Source organism: Stigmatopora argus, chromosome 2, assembly GCF_051989625.1.
Source record: "Stigmatopora argus isolate UIUO_Sarg chromosome 2, RoL_Sarg_1.0, whole genome shotgun sequence".
Lineage (NCBI taxonomy): Eukaryota > Metazoa > Chordata > Actinopteri > Syngnathiformes > Syngnathidae > Stigmatopora > Stigmatopora argus.
In genome coordinates this window covers 12,488,306-12,503,905 of record NC_135388.1, presented here as the reverse complement: position 1 = coordinate 12,503,905, position 15,600 = coordinate 12,488,306, and the positions used below count along the sequence as shown (strand labels likewise).

The window sequence follows — 15,600 nt, the reverse complement described above, 5'->3', positions numbered from 1 at the left end:
TAGATAAAGACAAACACATGCATACATTTAAAAACTTTTATTTTGAAAGTTTGGAGATAAATTCTGGCAAAACACCCATATACTTTACAAGATCTTTTATTTTGAAAAAATTCATAGATTGGTTCGCCCAGGCCCTCCAGCATTTTGAAAAATCAGTTTTGGCTTCATCCATTTTCAAATGGACGAAGACACTCCCCTTGGCACCAGGTTGAATTCTGGAAGGAAAAAAAAGGGGTCAATACACAAAGTTAAGTAAAAAACCATTCGCAAGGTCTTACCTTTTATTTTGAAAAAGTTTGGAGATAGGTTCTCGCGTAACACCCAGCACCGAAAAATGAGGGGGTGCGTCAGCCTATCTGTACATAGGCAGGAAACCTTGTCCCCCTTGTGGAATTCTGGAAAACAAAAAAAAGGAGTCGATACACAAAGTTAAGTAAAAAACCATTCGCAAGGTCTTACCTTTTATTTTGAAAAAGTTTGGAGATAGGTTCTCGCGTAACACCCAGCACCGAAAAATGAGGGGGTGCGTCAGCCTATCTGTACATAGGCAGGAAACCTTGTCCCCCTTGTGGAATTCTGGAAAACAAAAAAAAGGAGTTGATACACAAAGTTAAGTAAAAAACCATTCGCAAGGTCTTACCTTTTATTTTGAAAAAGTTTGGAGATAGGTTCTCGCGTAACGCCCAGCACCGAAAAATGAGGGGGTGCGTCAGCCTATCTGTACATAGGCAGGAAACCTTGTCCCCCTTGTGGAATTCTGGAAAACCAAAAAAAGGAGTTGATACACAAAGTTAAGTAAAAAACCATTCGCAAGGTCTTACCTTTTATTTTGAAAAAGTTTGGAGAGGTTCTCGCGTAACACCCAGCACCGAAAAATGAGGGGGTGCGTCAGCCTATCTGTACATAGGCAGGAAACCTTGTCCCCCTTGTGGAATTCTGGAAAACAAAAAGGGGTCAAGGCACATTAGATTACGTTACATAAAAAAGAAATACAGACTAGGGCCTAATTAAGTCAAATTTAACTAAAAAACTCCTACGTTTAGCTTTTTTTCTATAAAACATCAAAAGGGTACCCATTATTCAGACACTGCAAAAGGCAATAGACATACTCCTGATGGTCTGGTTTTCTTTTTGTCTGCTGCAGAGAGACAAAAAAATGATCTGAGTCTTTAAAGGCCCCTATCCAGTCTATTTTTCATGTTTTCCTCCACAAACAAATAATCAGGATCTTGATGTGGTGGGAAATATAGAAAACACACTGGACAGGGGCCCACAAGGTACAAATTACATGAAAACAATTAATAAAATAAATCCTATTTCTGCCTTGAGGTTTTCAGTCAATTATTTCAAATCCATTCATTCTTAAAAAAATAAATATCCAAAAAGCTTCCATTTTTCTCTTCTGCCGAGGAATGTTTTTTAAATGAGTCAAAAATGACACCTGCATTATTGTTGAATAAATGTCTCACTTATGTTTTGTCAAAACCACATTTAAAACTAAAAATGAAATGGTCCTGAGGTCTTTAAGAAAGTTAACGGGGTAAAAGTATATAATCTATTCGAGTGCACAGTTCCACTACATGGCTGAATTTTTTGTACCAATTGTCATACGCAGTTATCTGGGTATGATGACAATTAGGCTTTTGTTGAGTCAATGATAATGACAAAGCCTATGGCCAATTATTATTTGTAAGTTCAGAAAGATGTGAAACTCACAAGCGGAAGCTACTCCTACACTTGCCACTATAGTATTTAAAAAAAAAAATCAATAGGGATGACCCTACTTTACAGTTTATTTATCGCAGCCATGTCTTGTCTACATTAACCGCGATAATCGAGGGATTACCGTTTATTCCTTACACGTCCACTAATGGCATTTGTGTGGGAGACTATCCACAGGTTTTTGCTATTAAAAAAAACACCAAGCTAGTTAGTGTTTTCATTCAAAAGTTGGATGTATCATGATGAAAAACGATCCAATTGCGCAAAGCCTTGAATACTGAACGCTGCCGTTTAAATATTACACGGATAGAGAAAATCGGAACTATTTAAAAATGACTCACTTTGTTATGGCGTCGACAAGATGCCCCTTTCTGGTCGTTTTGGCCACATTCTTGATGTTTCCCAGCAGTCTGTGCTCGTTGAGGGACTGAAAAACACAATGGAATGATTTCTTTTTAAACAAAGAGCGATCGGTAACGCAATGTAGCCAATTTGTTTGCAAACATTTTGCTGTCTGCACACACATGGGGCTACATCACGTCAACGAATCATGCTCTTATCACTCTCAAGACGAGAACTGGGGCTTCGAAATCCCCAAACGACAACGTACCGAATGTGCTGCATCGTCCTGTGAGAAGTTTGTCCGGCTTTCTTCGACAAAGCGTTACTTTTGAGCTGCTCTGCAGTGCACGCCCGTGTTGCCTCCTGTCTCATCAGCCATTTTGGGGTTTGACGTCGGCAATTTGAACTGTGACCTCGGCCACGCCTATTAAAAATAGACACACACAAAATATAAATTATTTTCATAATAACGTGCGTTAGTCAGTGTTTTTTTTTTGGGGGGGGGCTGTAAATGCTTTTGGGTTGGACTTTAATACTTAAAAAAAATACATTGTTTTCATAATAACATGCATTAGTCAGTGGGTGGGGCGGGGCTGTAAATACGTGTTGATTGGGCATTCATACTTAAAAAAACACATTGTTTTCATCATAACGTGCATTAGTTAGTGGGGGGAGCTGTAAATATTTTTGGGTTGGGCTTTAATCCTTTAAAATACAGTATTGCACATTATGAACATTGTGATGACATGCACTTTAGTGTTTGTTTTTTACTTCTAGACATTTAAACAGTGGCGGGCCGTCAGGGCCTTCAAGGCCTTCTCTGCTGGCCTAAGAAATATCTGAATCATATATTATATTTTGTCCATCAATACTTATTATTCCAAATGGTCTGTTAGCTTCCTTTCATTGCTTTTCCCCCTGGTTGCACTGCTTCCAGATGTGTTTTCATATTGAAGCATTTAACCAATCACATTTCAGCCATTATTTGTTGCCAGGATCAGAAATCTGCCTCAAAGCCTTCACAATTAGTTCTGCGGGCTGTGCTGCATTAAACAAGACTGTTGCTGTTTGCATTTTTTTTGCTGTTTCACGTATGGACGTATATGGACGTATCGATGTTTATCGCTGTCTTTTACCGGGGAAATGATACTCCGGGCCCGGTTCTGATGTCTAAAAAGCTCCAGTATTTGTATTTAATCAATAAATGCTGTTTTCGGCTGGATTTTACCCCATTTTCGGGCAATGTTTACCCGTACGCCATTGACTTTCATTGCTGTCTTTTCCCGGGCTCTCGTCAAAAAGAACTCTTAAAAATGAAAACTGGGGCTTCGAAATCTCCAAATGATAACGTACCGAATGAGCTGCATTGTCCAGTGAGAGCTTTATCAGGTCTTTCTTCGGTAAATCGTCACTTCTGAGCTGCTCCCCAGTCCCCAGCGTTGGTGTCAAATAATGGCTGAAATGTGATTGGTTAAATGCTTAAATATGAAAATCTGGAAGAAGCGCAACTAGGGGAAAAGCAATGAAAGGAATCTGACAGACAATTTGGATTCATGGCCAAAATATAATTTTGGCAGAAGGTCTTGCAGGCCATGACAGTCCACCACTGATTATTATAGAAGCAGACAAGGGGCATTACCTTTGAATAGGCTTTTGGGGAAATTGGTCTAGGTCGTACAGACCAGAAAAGAATGCAGTAATGTGTAAAAAGTATTTGTCAATCCTTTTTGGTTGTCCATTGAGCTTCAAAATTGAAAGCAAATGTAGCAAGAGAGATGTACACCAAACGAATGTTTTATTGTGAACGTACAACTTAATCCCCACTGATGCGAACACGAGCACGGACTGGCCTGTGGTATTGCGGCACTGATTGTAGGCATGAGTGAATGAATGGCAGAAAAAGCCTCAGTGCATGATCACGAAGGTCCAGGTTGATCGTGAGAAGTGTGGATGTCCGTGTGCGGATATGTGCACATATACAGTTAAGAAAGAAAGTAGTAGTTGGTCGATATAAGCACCATTACAACCCCCACAATCCGGGGGCTCCCTCTAGTTTACAAAAGCGTCCTAGATTAAGAGTGGCATCGATTATTACAGTATAAACACAATTTACACGAAATACAGAGGAGAGCGATCGGAAGAAGTGAAATCAGGGTCCAACTTTTGCATGGTAGTACAGTGCATTTCGAAAGCTATGTGGTTGTGTCGCTAGCACCAGTAAATATGAATGCTCCATAGAAAAAAAAGGTGGTTTAAATACGCAGTCGGAGTCGTTCAAGCCAGTCACAATGACATTCCGTAGTCCTCGGTGGTCTCCTTTCCCCTCCTTCATCTCGACACAATCTTGGTGAAAGCAGCAAGCAAGGCATGGGCTTTGATCAAGTCACTTACATGAGGGGAGGAAACAAATCCACGGCAGACTAACAGCGCGTCCTTTTCTTCCGCTCGAGCACGATTGTTTAAAACGAGTGTTTCCGCTTGTCCTTTGAGCGTGGAAGTAATTTCACATATCATCATACAACATGCAAACCAATCATTCCTCCACAGAAATTGTATCTATGATATGTAGAATCATCTTTGGCGATGGAACGTGCGCCCTCCCCCCGCCTCGTTCTGGCTTCTTTGGCGGCATGCCCATCTCCCCGTCGGGTCGGGCGGGACAGAACTGACCCAGTGTCGGAGATGTTTAACTTTTCTGCCCGCCGCAGTCTTGTGCTCGTTAATGCAGGATGATCTGCACCCTCATCTTCAGGATGTCACCCAGCTGCCCCGTGAGGTAGTCTTTATCGTGTTGGTCCTCCAGCTCCGTCAGCTCCTTTTTCCTGTACAAGGGGACACTGCTGATCTGTAGCTCGTATGCTCCTGGAGCCAGGGTCTTCTTCTTGCTCAGATGTAGGTAGCTCACGCCCTCCCTCTGATTGATCTTGAAGTAGCCCCCATCATTGCCGTAGTCGATGCTGTAGCGCACGTGGTCGCTGAGGGCCGACAACGCCGGCGTGAATTCCAGGATTCGGTCGCGGTTGCTCAGGTCGCTGAGGTTGAGGTGGAAGTGGAGGGTATCCTCAACGTCCATGCTGGCCAAGCTAATCACCTTGTTGTCAGATGCCTGAAAAAAAAAAACTCAAAATGGTTTATCTGTATCGAAACCAATTTTTATTCGCTGGCATCTAAGTAGTTGTACAAAGTAAAAATGTAGTTATTTCAAAGATAGGTGGTACTTTTAGAAAATGTACAAAAGATAACTTGCGCTGGTAGAAACTTGTATTTGTCTATATGGAAGCGACTGACAAATTACCTGCACGTCATCCACAGGCTCATCCTGCGTTGAATTGGCACTGCGTCGTTTGCGCCCCTTCTTGGGATAACCGTTGATTTTGCACTCATAGCAGGCTTCGGGAGAGAGCGAATTGTCATCGCCTTCTCCTTCCTGTCCAGCACTTTGGTCACCACCACTAAAAGCCAGACCTGAAACACAGTGCCTAACGTGGCAGAAACACCATCCGGTTTAGCGGATACATGGACAGCTCAAGTCAAAAGACTTCTTTGCCTACCCTTGTCCCGCCCTGTAGTATCCATTGGGACAACCACACAGGTAGCCCCCGTCTGTGTTGGAGCACCCGAACTTGCAGGGGTTCTGAGAGGTGGAGCACTCGTTGACGTCCGAGCAGCCTCCGGAAACCTGTTCGTAGTTGAATCCTGTCGGGCAGAGGCAGCGGAAGCTCCCCAGAGTGTTGTGGCATGACGCCCCCCCGCAGATCTGAGTGTTTTGACACTCGTTCTCATCTGGCTCGCAGGAAGTGAAGGGGGAGTAAACAAGCAGAAGTTACTAAGTGTACTCAATGGAACAAACAATAGCCGGGAAAAAAAGTCGAAGCCTTCCTTATGTGGACATGGCACATTGATAGATTGAGGCATTTTGTGGAGACCAAAGCTTTACTCACCCACACACTGGTTCCACTGGTAGTGCTGAAGATAACCTTGCGGACAGCTGCAGCGGTATCCGCCCACCAAGTTCTGACAGCCGTGCTGACACCTGTGGTTACCGTCACACTCGTCCATGTCTTCAGGTCGGAAAGAAATAAAACAAGTCAGATTTCACTCATTTATAGCTCACGACGCCAGTTACGTTCAGACCTTCACAGCCCTGTCCATTGGACTCCAAAGAGAACCCGCGCTGGCAGTCGCAGTTGAAGCTCCCTGGAGTGTTCTGGCAAACACCGTTGGCGCCACAAAGATTCGGGTCTGTTGAACACTCGTTGTTGTCTAACGCACAATGGAGGAATGGTTCCAATTAAGACCCAAAAATGAGAAATACAAGAAAAGAAGAACAAGGCGGCGTGATATTCAGTCACTGGCTACAGCATTAGGTAAAACAACAGCCTAGATATTGTATCTAGGTGGGAATGAAACTGGGCCCGATGATGAGACCGGAAGTGACAATTGGTAAGAAACACGTCACGTGTATACCTAACACGGGAACTACTATGACTCAACATGTTTATGTGCCCCATTCCTTTTAGATATACACAGACACAAGAGCACTTTCCAGGACATAATATTTAGATGTGCAAGGCAATCCACATTCCACTTGTGTTTAATTACCAATGCAGGCACTGTGATGCTGGGTAAAGCCAGGTGGACATTTGCAAGTGAAGCCGCCGATGGTGTTAACGCACAGGAACTGACAGTTGTGCTGTTTTGTCGAGCATTCGTCCAAATCTGGAAAGGCAGCAGGGGAAGTGACATCAACTTATATTGTGAAGGGATTGCAAGCAAAGAGTCAAACTTTTACGGTTTGCAATGGCTTACAAGTTAATTGTGATCATTTCTCCAAAAGAGGGCGCAAGTGCACCTTACAAACACCAATTCTAATGTAGAAATGTAGAAAATTCTTTTGAAGAAACCCTCCAACTGTTGGTCTGAAATTTTGCTAAATACATACAGAGGAGAAAACTGGGAGCACCTTTTTGACCCATTTACATAAAACTATACAATTGCATCAAATTTGAAATTTGCACTTAAAAAAAAAACCTGCAACAATATTTGAAATCTAACACAAAGTCATTCCAATTTAGCACCTTGAGAATTAAGGAAATTTAAAAGGAGACAATAGAATCTGAGAAATAGCAAAAGAAAACAGGCATAGGCAACCATCTTTTATCCAAATAAACAGGATCATTTATAAATATATGTGGCTGTCTGTAAAATAGTGAGTTTGTCAGAAATTGGGGCTCTTTGAAGTGTCTTCTAGCTGTTTTGTCAATGCTTGTGTTCTGCTGAGCAAAAAGAAAATCTTTTCGCTGCCATTGGCAGAAACAGGGACCGAATCCATAAAAATGTACCATCCAAGAAGGATCATCCGCAAAAGTGTTCTGCATTTTGTAAGTTTGAATAGTTCTGAATGGTTACGGGATCGTGGCAAAGCATCTCGGATGTTTACTAAGTGAAAATGTCATGAGTTGTGACTTGTTCCTAGATCAAGACTGCATTCACAACCTGGAAACTTAGTCAAGGACAATTGCCTTTGAATATTAAATGATATATTTATGTGTGTATATGTGGTCACCTCTGCAGCTCTTCCCGTCTTCCTGTAGGATATATCCGCGAGGGCAGGAGCACAGATATCCTCCCTCTGTGTTCTTACAGATAAAGTTACAAGGCTTTGGAGCCTGTATGCACTCGTCCACATCTGCAAATAACGAAACATAAGAGTCACACATCTTTTTAATTCCATGAGACCAGATGATGAGATGAACAGACTGGGGCTGCATTTTGCACGTAAGCGTGCAGCCAGTCAACCCGCGCGGTTTCGGGCCTTTGCAAGGGGGCTGCAATGGGAATGGGAGGGGGCACACCTGGAAATATAGTTCTTAAAGTTAAGGAGATGGACTGTGAATCGTAAGTCTTACCCACACACTTGGTGCCAGTGATGTCTGTGGTGTAACCAGAATTGCAGATGCATTTGTAGGAGCCTAGAGAGTTGAAGCACAGGCCGTTCTTGCACAAGTTCCCCATGACGCGGCACTCGTCAATATCTGAATCGGAAAGGCCACATCAATTACGGATTACAGGAATCCCTAATTCATATTCCTTAAATTGTACAAAGAATTACACCGTCACTTTGTTCTTTTACAATGGAGCAAAAGATGGCTTTTCAAGTTTCAGAAGACATTATGGAGACGTACATTTTGGGAAAGAAGCAATGTCGCTTTAGTCTGTAGCTTTTCTTGGCTCATCAATGAATGCAATAACTATTTTCATACCTGTCTACCTCTGCCGATAACTGCCCTTATAAATGATTATTGATTCCCCTTACAAACCCCAAAAAAACCTTACAAACACCGTACGAGTCGTACGGTGTTTGTAAGGTTTTTGGGGGGTTTGTAAGGGGAATCAATAATCATTTATAAGGGCAGTTATCGGCAGAAGTTGACAGGTATGTATTTTTATTCGTTAATTTTCTATTAATTTCCATTAATGACTGGTCACCAGTTGAACACAGTGAATTACAATTCAATAAATTCATACTATTGATTCTCACTCTTACAAACTAAATACTTGCTTTGTCATGACAAATATTTGAATTACTTGGTTGTTGTCAAGGCTCAATTTTATTAGCCCCAAATTCCAAAACATATACCTCTCCCATCAGTGGTGTATCCCGGTCCCAGGGGACACATTTTCTTGAAGTGGGTGGTCCCGGGCAGTGGGCAAAGCTCGCAATTGTTGCCCCATCCCCTGCCGCCGTCACAGCAACACTCTGACTTGGTCACCATGTTTCTATTACTGGATGTCATCTGACACAGAGTGGTCAGAACCTCGGTGAAACAGTGGCCCTCGCGGTTATCTGGATGTCGGGAGACAAGGAAAAGCAACGTGAGAGCGAGACAAGCTGTCGCGTGAGCAAACAAAGAGGTGAACAAGCAGACCAAGCCACCCAGACAGGACCAGACGTGAGGAGATAACCCGCACGCACTATCACTACTGTCTGTCAGAAGCCAGATATTTTGGCAACCGAGTCTTACTTTCCCTAGTGTTTTTCTCACAGACATCACAACATCACCATGAATGTGGTGTAGTGTATATTTAGATTTGGAAAGGATGCCTGTGAAATGAATTCCGTTATCTTGACAGTTTAAAACACATTGATATTAAAGAGATAGGAAGGAGGGTGCCACAAAAGGTCTAAAATGGACTAAATATAGGAAAGACACCATTTGGAGCACACATTTTTTTGTCTATAATGAACAACCAAGAGTTTGATTGCTACAGCGTACATACTGCACTTACCGATGCATTCTGTCTGTGTGGGGTTAGATACAAATCCCTGGTCACATCGGCAGCGATAGCTTCCCACCGTGTTCTCGCAGCGACCGTTCTTGCAGATGCCTGGTTTTACTGTACATTCGTTCAGATCTGGAGCAGACATTAAAATGACGTTTGGAATTTCCACAACAAAATTCGAAAGTTTGTTCCTTATTTTCTCAAAGTCCAAATGACTCTCAAATAAACATATAGTTTTCAACATTATGTGTAATACAGTACTGTGGGTTAGAGCCTTACCGATGCAACCATCTCCACCCGGATGGCGTGTGTATCCAGGTGAGCAGATGCACATAAATGTACCAATCAGGTTCTTGCAAGTCATTCCTCTGCTGGCGCAGTCATCTAGACCATCCTCACATTCATTCTGATCTGTAAGACAAACATACAAATAATTCATATATAATATTCAACTTTTCAGGGACAGTCGTCATTACAGTGGAATGCTATTAAAATAATTTGACTCTTAACACCTTCAACCCTTCACAAAACAAAAATCATTATTCGTGCACGACAGGCTAGTATAACAAATTTAGAGTCACACATTTTCACATTTGGGGGAGAGCAACGTTTAATATGCTCACTAGGACACAGGCATAGAAACAGGAATGATACTAAGACAAGTAGTAAGAGAGTAGGCGGATTGTCTGGAACTCAAGTATAAACAATGACGCTACACACAATGAGATGTTCCTTCTGTTTCGGCGCGACCCTCCAAATACAACCGTTGCTAAGCTTCCTACGCTGTCTTAGACAGTGGAGGTGTATACATAAACCCTCTGGTTACATTTTCTCAGGTTTTAAGAGTGTTTGAGAGATGGTATGTTATGTAACTTCACAAAGTGCTTATGTTACCACTATTGAATAGTAAACAGTGGTTATTATTAAATGAACTGTGAATAAGAGAGCTGTGTTTAGGACTGGTCAGACATTGAGTAGTACCTTTACACATCCTCTTATCTTCACGCAGCACATATCCGGAGGGACATTTACACTCGTAGGAGCCCACGACGTTAACGCAGCGGAATGCGCACAGCAGAGGATTCTGGGCACATTCGTTGATGTCTAAAGGAGGGTAGTACCCAGGCAGTTACATTTGGCTCATGATAACAAGAAAATCAATTTGAAAAACTCACCTTCACAGGTCATCATAGGACCAGGCTCAAAGCCATCCTCACATGCGCACTCAAAACCTCCAATCACATTTGTGCATGTGCCGTTTCCACAGGGGTTGCCAATATTACATTCATCAGTGTCTGGAATGGATATCGAGTATGTAAAAAGAAAGACATGCAAAAAAGAAGAGAGCGCCATCGGCGGATGAGAGGCACTTGCCTACACAAGTAACTCCACTGATGTCAAGGCGGTAGCCCATTGGACATTCGCAGCGGAAAGAACCGTCTGTGTTGATGCACTCTCCGTTTTGACAGGGGTTATTAAGGCATTCGTCAATATCTATGAGAGAAACAATATTAATTTGAAACCGCTAGGGAAAGTTGATGATATACTCATCCCAAATGATAATTTCACCTTTTGGCACATCATCCAGTCCACTTCGATATCCCTTATTTTTACAGAGATCCCCATACCCCTCTGGAAAATGAAATTGAGAAAGTCATTAATCCAAAATAAAAACCTTGTGTGAATCCACATGCTTTGTGACTTGATCTCCCTGTGTGATGGCAACCTACCCTCTGTTGTGCCAGGGCAGATTTCACAAGGATCTCCCCAGCCTTGACCTGGCATTCCTGTACAGCAGCATTCTTCTTTGGTAGTATTCTGAGGTTTCGGAACCTGGCAGTGCCCATTTTCAAACTTTGTATAGCAGTAGTTGACGCGTACATCTAAATAGAGGGAAAATTGAGACAACTTGATTTGAGACATTAACATTATAAATTTGAGGTTCGTTTTAAGCTTCATCGGAGCACAAAACAGAGCTTTTTGTTGCTTAAAGGTAAAATGTTTAACGCGACTTGGGGAGGTTGGCAAAGCGAGAGGTTTGTAAAGACTTGCTGGCGCTTGTAATGAGGAACACATGGTCAAACTTCCCTCCTAGTTTTTGACGCAACACTGCACAAATAAGCACCTTGACTGCCACAGATCGCATGAAACTGGCAAGGACATGAACACCTGGTGCTGTGTACACTTCATTTTTCTGGGTCAAATAACTTTGTTTCACAAAAAAACAATGCACAAAACATGATGCCCTATGTGCAGCTACAAAGAGACATTCAGATGTTAACTTTTTCTAGGGAACTGACGGCAAATCTATTTCAAATGGGGAGGTATTTCAAATGGAGAGGAGGGCAGGTGGTCAATTGCAGGTCATGAGTAAGTAAAACTGATACATTTCCTGCAAAATTGAGCTCTGATTTCAACTCTATCAAATGATAGAATAGAAAGTGACTCATGCGAGACTATAATTTTCTCCATTCATTACATGTCAGTCATCTTTTCTGGAAAAACAATGCCAAAACAAGTATGACAGGATTTGTCCTTGACCTCCTTTATTGACCGTATTTCTCACCCTCTGCCCAGCTGCTCTAATTCATCCCCCACCCTTCGGTCAAGCAGTACTGACGCTAGGGAGAGGGGCGAAATCCAAACTTTAATCCACCTCTTCAGAACCGGTGATGTCATGGCTTGGGTGTTTCGAAGGAACTCCCTAACAGCGGACTCCCCCCACCCAAGCCTTAAACACGCACACGTGGAACATAAACACACATACGTATATACACTAGTGAGGAGATGAGAAGGTTCTTGGTCCCGAATCACCTTGGAAGCAGGGACATTGAGTGCTTTTTTGGCATGGGAGCATAAAACTACACAGATAGAGCTTGCAGCTCATCTGTAACATGGTTTGAGTATAGTCTTGTTTCTCTCACGCACTTACCTAAACATCTGCGTCCAGAGGCAGACAGTTGGAATCCCTCAGGGCACAAGCAGGTGAAACTTCCCTCTGTGTTGGAGCAGGTCCCGAACAGACAGATCTCTGGTGACTGCGAACACTCGTCAATGTCTGGCGGGGAAAGAAAAATCACATGAGAATCGGTACAGGAGTTCAAACTGGGCCTTTTCCTACATGTGCGTCAGGGTTAATGGGGGTGGGGTCAAATCATTAAAGTCAGTGAGTCAGATTTTATTCAAATATATTATATGTGAGTAGAACATCACAGGGGAATAACCTCGCTGTCATGCATTCAGACCATCACACATGACCAGCTGCTGCGCTTTCTGATGTTAAAAAATTTGAGCTGTTCCTCCCTGCTTCCAAGAACAGAGCCCTCAACAAGAATGTGTTGAAGTCTGCTGAATATCTCTCCATCGCCACCACTACATAAACAATCCAAGAATTTTAGTATGTACTCACTCCCACATGTGAAAAGGAAGAGAGAAATGAGACAAAGATAAGGAGCAGCAGAGGCACTAATTAATCGATTAAAAAAACTGCTCATTCCAAGACGGTAAAGCAGGGCAGTAGGCAAAACATAACAGTGTTGCAGAATTTAGACAATTTTCAAAGTTGGAAACAGGAATTAAGGAGAATGCATCAGAAAATCACAAAGTTGAAAGTTGACTCTAATAAAGACCTGAACAATGTTTCATTTGTACCACAACGCCACAATGTGCTCACATCGCAGGACGAGCAATACTTCAGTTTTATTTATTTGTCCATTTGTTTTTTGTGTTTTTTTGAACATGCATAACACCCAAACTTTTATGTATGGAGATGATAGCCTCGCCTAAAATAAGGGAGATGTGGAAGCTGGTCGCTAAGTGACTCATTGATCTTGGAGACTTCAAACGCGTGCCACAAATATATGCTCCAATCCGGCGCCCTTTGGTGGTGATAGGACGGCTGCCCCCGTCCCAACTCAGTGCTGAGCGCCCCCTCATCCCACCAACTCTGTGCCAAGCTAATTTGAGTATTTGAAGAGCAGCAGCACACTGTCTATTGTGTATGCAAGCATATGTAAATGCTATACAAATAAAGTTGAATTTTACATTTTTATGCTGCATATATACATCAACAGTTGTAAGAATAAATGGGTAGATATTTTTCATTTGATCATTTCTTTGGTCGCTCGCGTGTTGGAAAAGAGTGACGATTCTGTATGTGAGCATCAGTGATAATTGGATGCTTCGTTAGTGACCGTTTATGGATTGATGTTGTGCTTACCTTCACAGGTTTCCTCGTGGAGATAATACCCAGGTGGGCAAATGCATCTGTATGAGCCATCCAGATTCAGACAAGTCCCAACTCCGCATGTGCCAGGGTTAATCACACATTCGTTTATATCTGAGAATAAATAGAGGGAGGTATGAAGTGCATAGTGTAACTTTTCAAGATTGACAGTAGAGATGAAGCTACAGTATCTAAAGTTTCCTACCTACACACAGTCTTCCATCTGGTGAAATTTCATAGCCATCCCTGCACACGCAGAGGAAGTCACCCACCGTATTTACACACTGGCCATTACGACAGAGACCCCTCTGGCTTGAACACTCATCAATGTCTGAACATAACACAAATACAGTTATATCTTCCCTTAAAATAAACGCTTTGGCTACGTTTTTCTATGCGTATGCACATACCTATACAATCACCGTTGTGTGAATTCTGGAATCCGGGATAGCACAGGCAATTGTACGAGCCCACAGTGTTCTTACAGGTTCCGTTGCCGCAGGGTTGTAGCGCGCACTCGTCCATGTCTAAAAATGTGATTTTTAAGGTCAATCAGCATAGCACTTGCTTTTAAGAGCAACAGTGACTGATTATAAAATGTCTTACCAACACACATAGACTGGTCCCGGGTGGTTGTATATCCATTGGGGCAGATACAGCGGTAGCTTCCCACAATGTCGATGCACTGACCGGGATTGCAAACACCAACGTTCTCCGAACATTCGTTACGATCTACGACATATATATTACATACATACAGTGGCACTATTGCTCTTTAAAAAGTAATGATAGTAATAGAGCACGTCTAATAAATTATTTGTTGAGGCTGAACCCGCAGAGCTCGGTTCAGATCCCAAAATATGATTCGTAATTTACTAGTTACATTATTTTTAGCATTATTTTTAACTGGTCTAAAAATATAGGTGTTGGATCGGCATCAGCAAATGCTGTTAAAACAAATCATTAATTTGACCTTCAATCGTGTACGGGTTTCTTAACAGTACAATTCTGGCAACCACATAAGTCAGTATTTTACCGTAAAGTTAAAATTGAATTTTTTGCCCCAAAAAAATCTATTTTTTTAAAGTGTACTGTACCTAGGCATTGTCCTGTCGAAGTGAGGCGATATCCAGATTTGCACTCGCAGCGATAGCTTCCGGGCATGTTTAAGCAGGCTGCATTTTGTGTGCATACAGGCCCATTCTGACACTCATCAATGTCTGAAAACAGGAGAATAGGATTTCTTGTGAATCTAGTCTTTATGCACATCATTAATCTGAATGTTAATCGTTTGTTGTACCTTCACAAATCAGTAGCTTATCATTGTATATGAAGCCTGTGGGGCACTCGCATCTGAAGCTACCAATCATGTTGATGCATACACCATTTTCACATACACCTGGGATTTCCCTGCATTCATCAATATCTAGTGGAGGAAGCAAGATAAACATACAATGCTTAATGCAGTACACAAAAAGATACATGAAAACCCAGTGTATTTTTATCATTAAACGGCTGGGTTGGGATGATAGACAAGTTAGAGTTGCTCTAAAAATGAACTGTTTTTACATTGACCACATTTAACGTTAGCAAATTCCCATTTACAACTCTGAAACTCAGGAAACAATGCAAGTACTTATTTGACAGCATTAATGTTATTTTAATGAATTTACTAATATTGTTACCAATTACTCGTCCAGTGGTGATGTCAATATAGAATCCTGGCCTCTCGCTGCCACATAGGATCCCAAATTCGTCTGAGTAGAGAAAAGTTCACGTCAGTCTCAACTCTTCTTTTGATGATTGTTTAAAAAAATGGCACCTCACCGCTGCTGGGCACAGGACACTGCTCACAAGGTTTATTCCATGCACGGCCAATGTTGTAGGCACAGCAGCACTTCTTTTTGGTCATGTTGAAGGTGAGCTCTCCATCACATGTTCTGTTGTCGGAGTAAAAGTTCCTGTAGCAGTAGCTTTTTCTCATATCTGTTAGGGTAGGAATGACAAATTTCTTTGTTTTACTGTAG

General features: G+C 42.1%; 1 protein-coding gene and 1 long non-coding RNA gene across 6 annotated transcripts in view; both read right to left on the bottom strand.

The window, feature by feature from the left end:
* Positions 1-22: 22 nt before the first annotated feature.
* LOC144066657 (uncharacterized) lies at positions 23-2,511 on the bottom strand. Of its 4 annotated transcripts, none has more exons than XR_013297683.1 (8): positions 2,333-2,511; positions 2,064-2,149; positions 1,038-1,138; positions 822-936; positions 641-757; positions 460-576; positions 279-395; positions 23-215 (listed from the first exon to the last, which is right to left on the bottom strand). It is a non-coding gene; the product is annotated as an uncharacterized LOC144066657 (long non-coding RNA). The 4 variants fall into 4 exon arrangements; XR_013297682.1 differs by having other exon boundaries at positions 1,074-1,138; positions 2,333-2,508; XR_013297680.1 differs by having other exon boundaries at positions 822-1,138.
* A 1,331-nt stretch (positions 2,512-3,842) lies between these two features.
* Positions 3,843-15,600, bottom strand: part of fbn1 (fibrillin 1) — a 50,751-nt gene continuing 38,993 nt past the window's right edge. For both annotated transcript variants that reach the window (XM_077593681.1, XM_077593690.1), the window contains 25 exons: positions 15,401-15,559; positions 15,259-15,330; positions 14,874-14,999; positions 14,671-14,793; positions 14,180-14,305; positions 13,984-14,100; positions 13,779-13,904; positions 13,568-13,687; positions 12,281-12,406; positions 11,079-11,231; positions 10,918-10,980; positions 10,723-10,842; positions 10,524-10,643; positions 10,330-10,452; positions 9,628-9,759; positions 9,355-9,480; positions 8,705-8,911; positions 7,974-8,099; positions 7,631-7,753; positions 6,667-6,783; positions 6,199-6,327; positions 6,006-6,125; positions 5,616-5,847; positions 5,360-5,543; positions 3,843-5,170 (listed from right to left, as the gene is read on the bottom strand). In XM_077593681.1, coding sequence (XP_077449807.1) covers positions 4,784-5,170; positions 5,360-5,543; positions 5,616-5,847; positions 6,006-6,125; positions 6,199-6,327; positions 6,667-6,783; positions 7,631-7,753; positions 7,974-8,099; positions 8,705-8,911; positions 9,355-9,480; positions 9,628-9,759; positions 10,330-10,452; positions 10,524-10,643; positions 10,723-10,842; positions 10,918-10,980; positions 11,079-11,231; positions 12,281-12,406; positions 13,568-13,687; positions 13,779-13,904; positions 13,984-14,100; positions 14,180-14,305; positions 14,671-14,793; positions 14,874-14,999; positions 15,259-15,330; positions 15,401-15,559 — 3,557 coding nt within the window. In that variant the 3' untranslated portion in view covers positions 3,843-4,783. The remainder of the gene's footprint in view (positions 5,171-5,359; positions 5,544-5,615; positions 5,848-6,005; positions 6,126-6,198; positions 6,328-6,666; positions 6,784-7,630; positions 7,754-7,973; positions 8,100-8,704; positions 8,912-9,354; positions 9,481-9,627; positions 9,760-10,329; positions 10,453-10,523; positions 10,644-10,722; positions 10,843-10,917; positions 10,981-11,078; positions 11,232-12,280; positions 12,407-13,567; positions 13,688-13,778; positions 13,905-13,983; positions 14,101-14,179; positions 14,306-14,670; positions 14,794-14,873; positions 15,000-15,258; positions 15,331-15,400; positions 15,560-15,600) is intronic.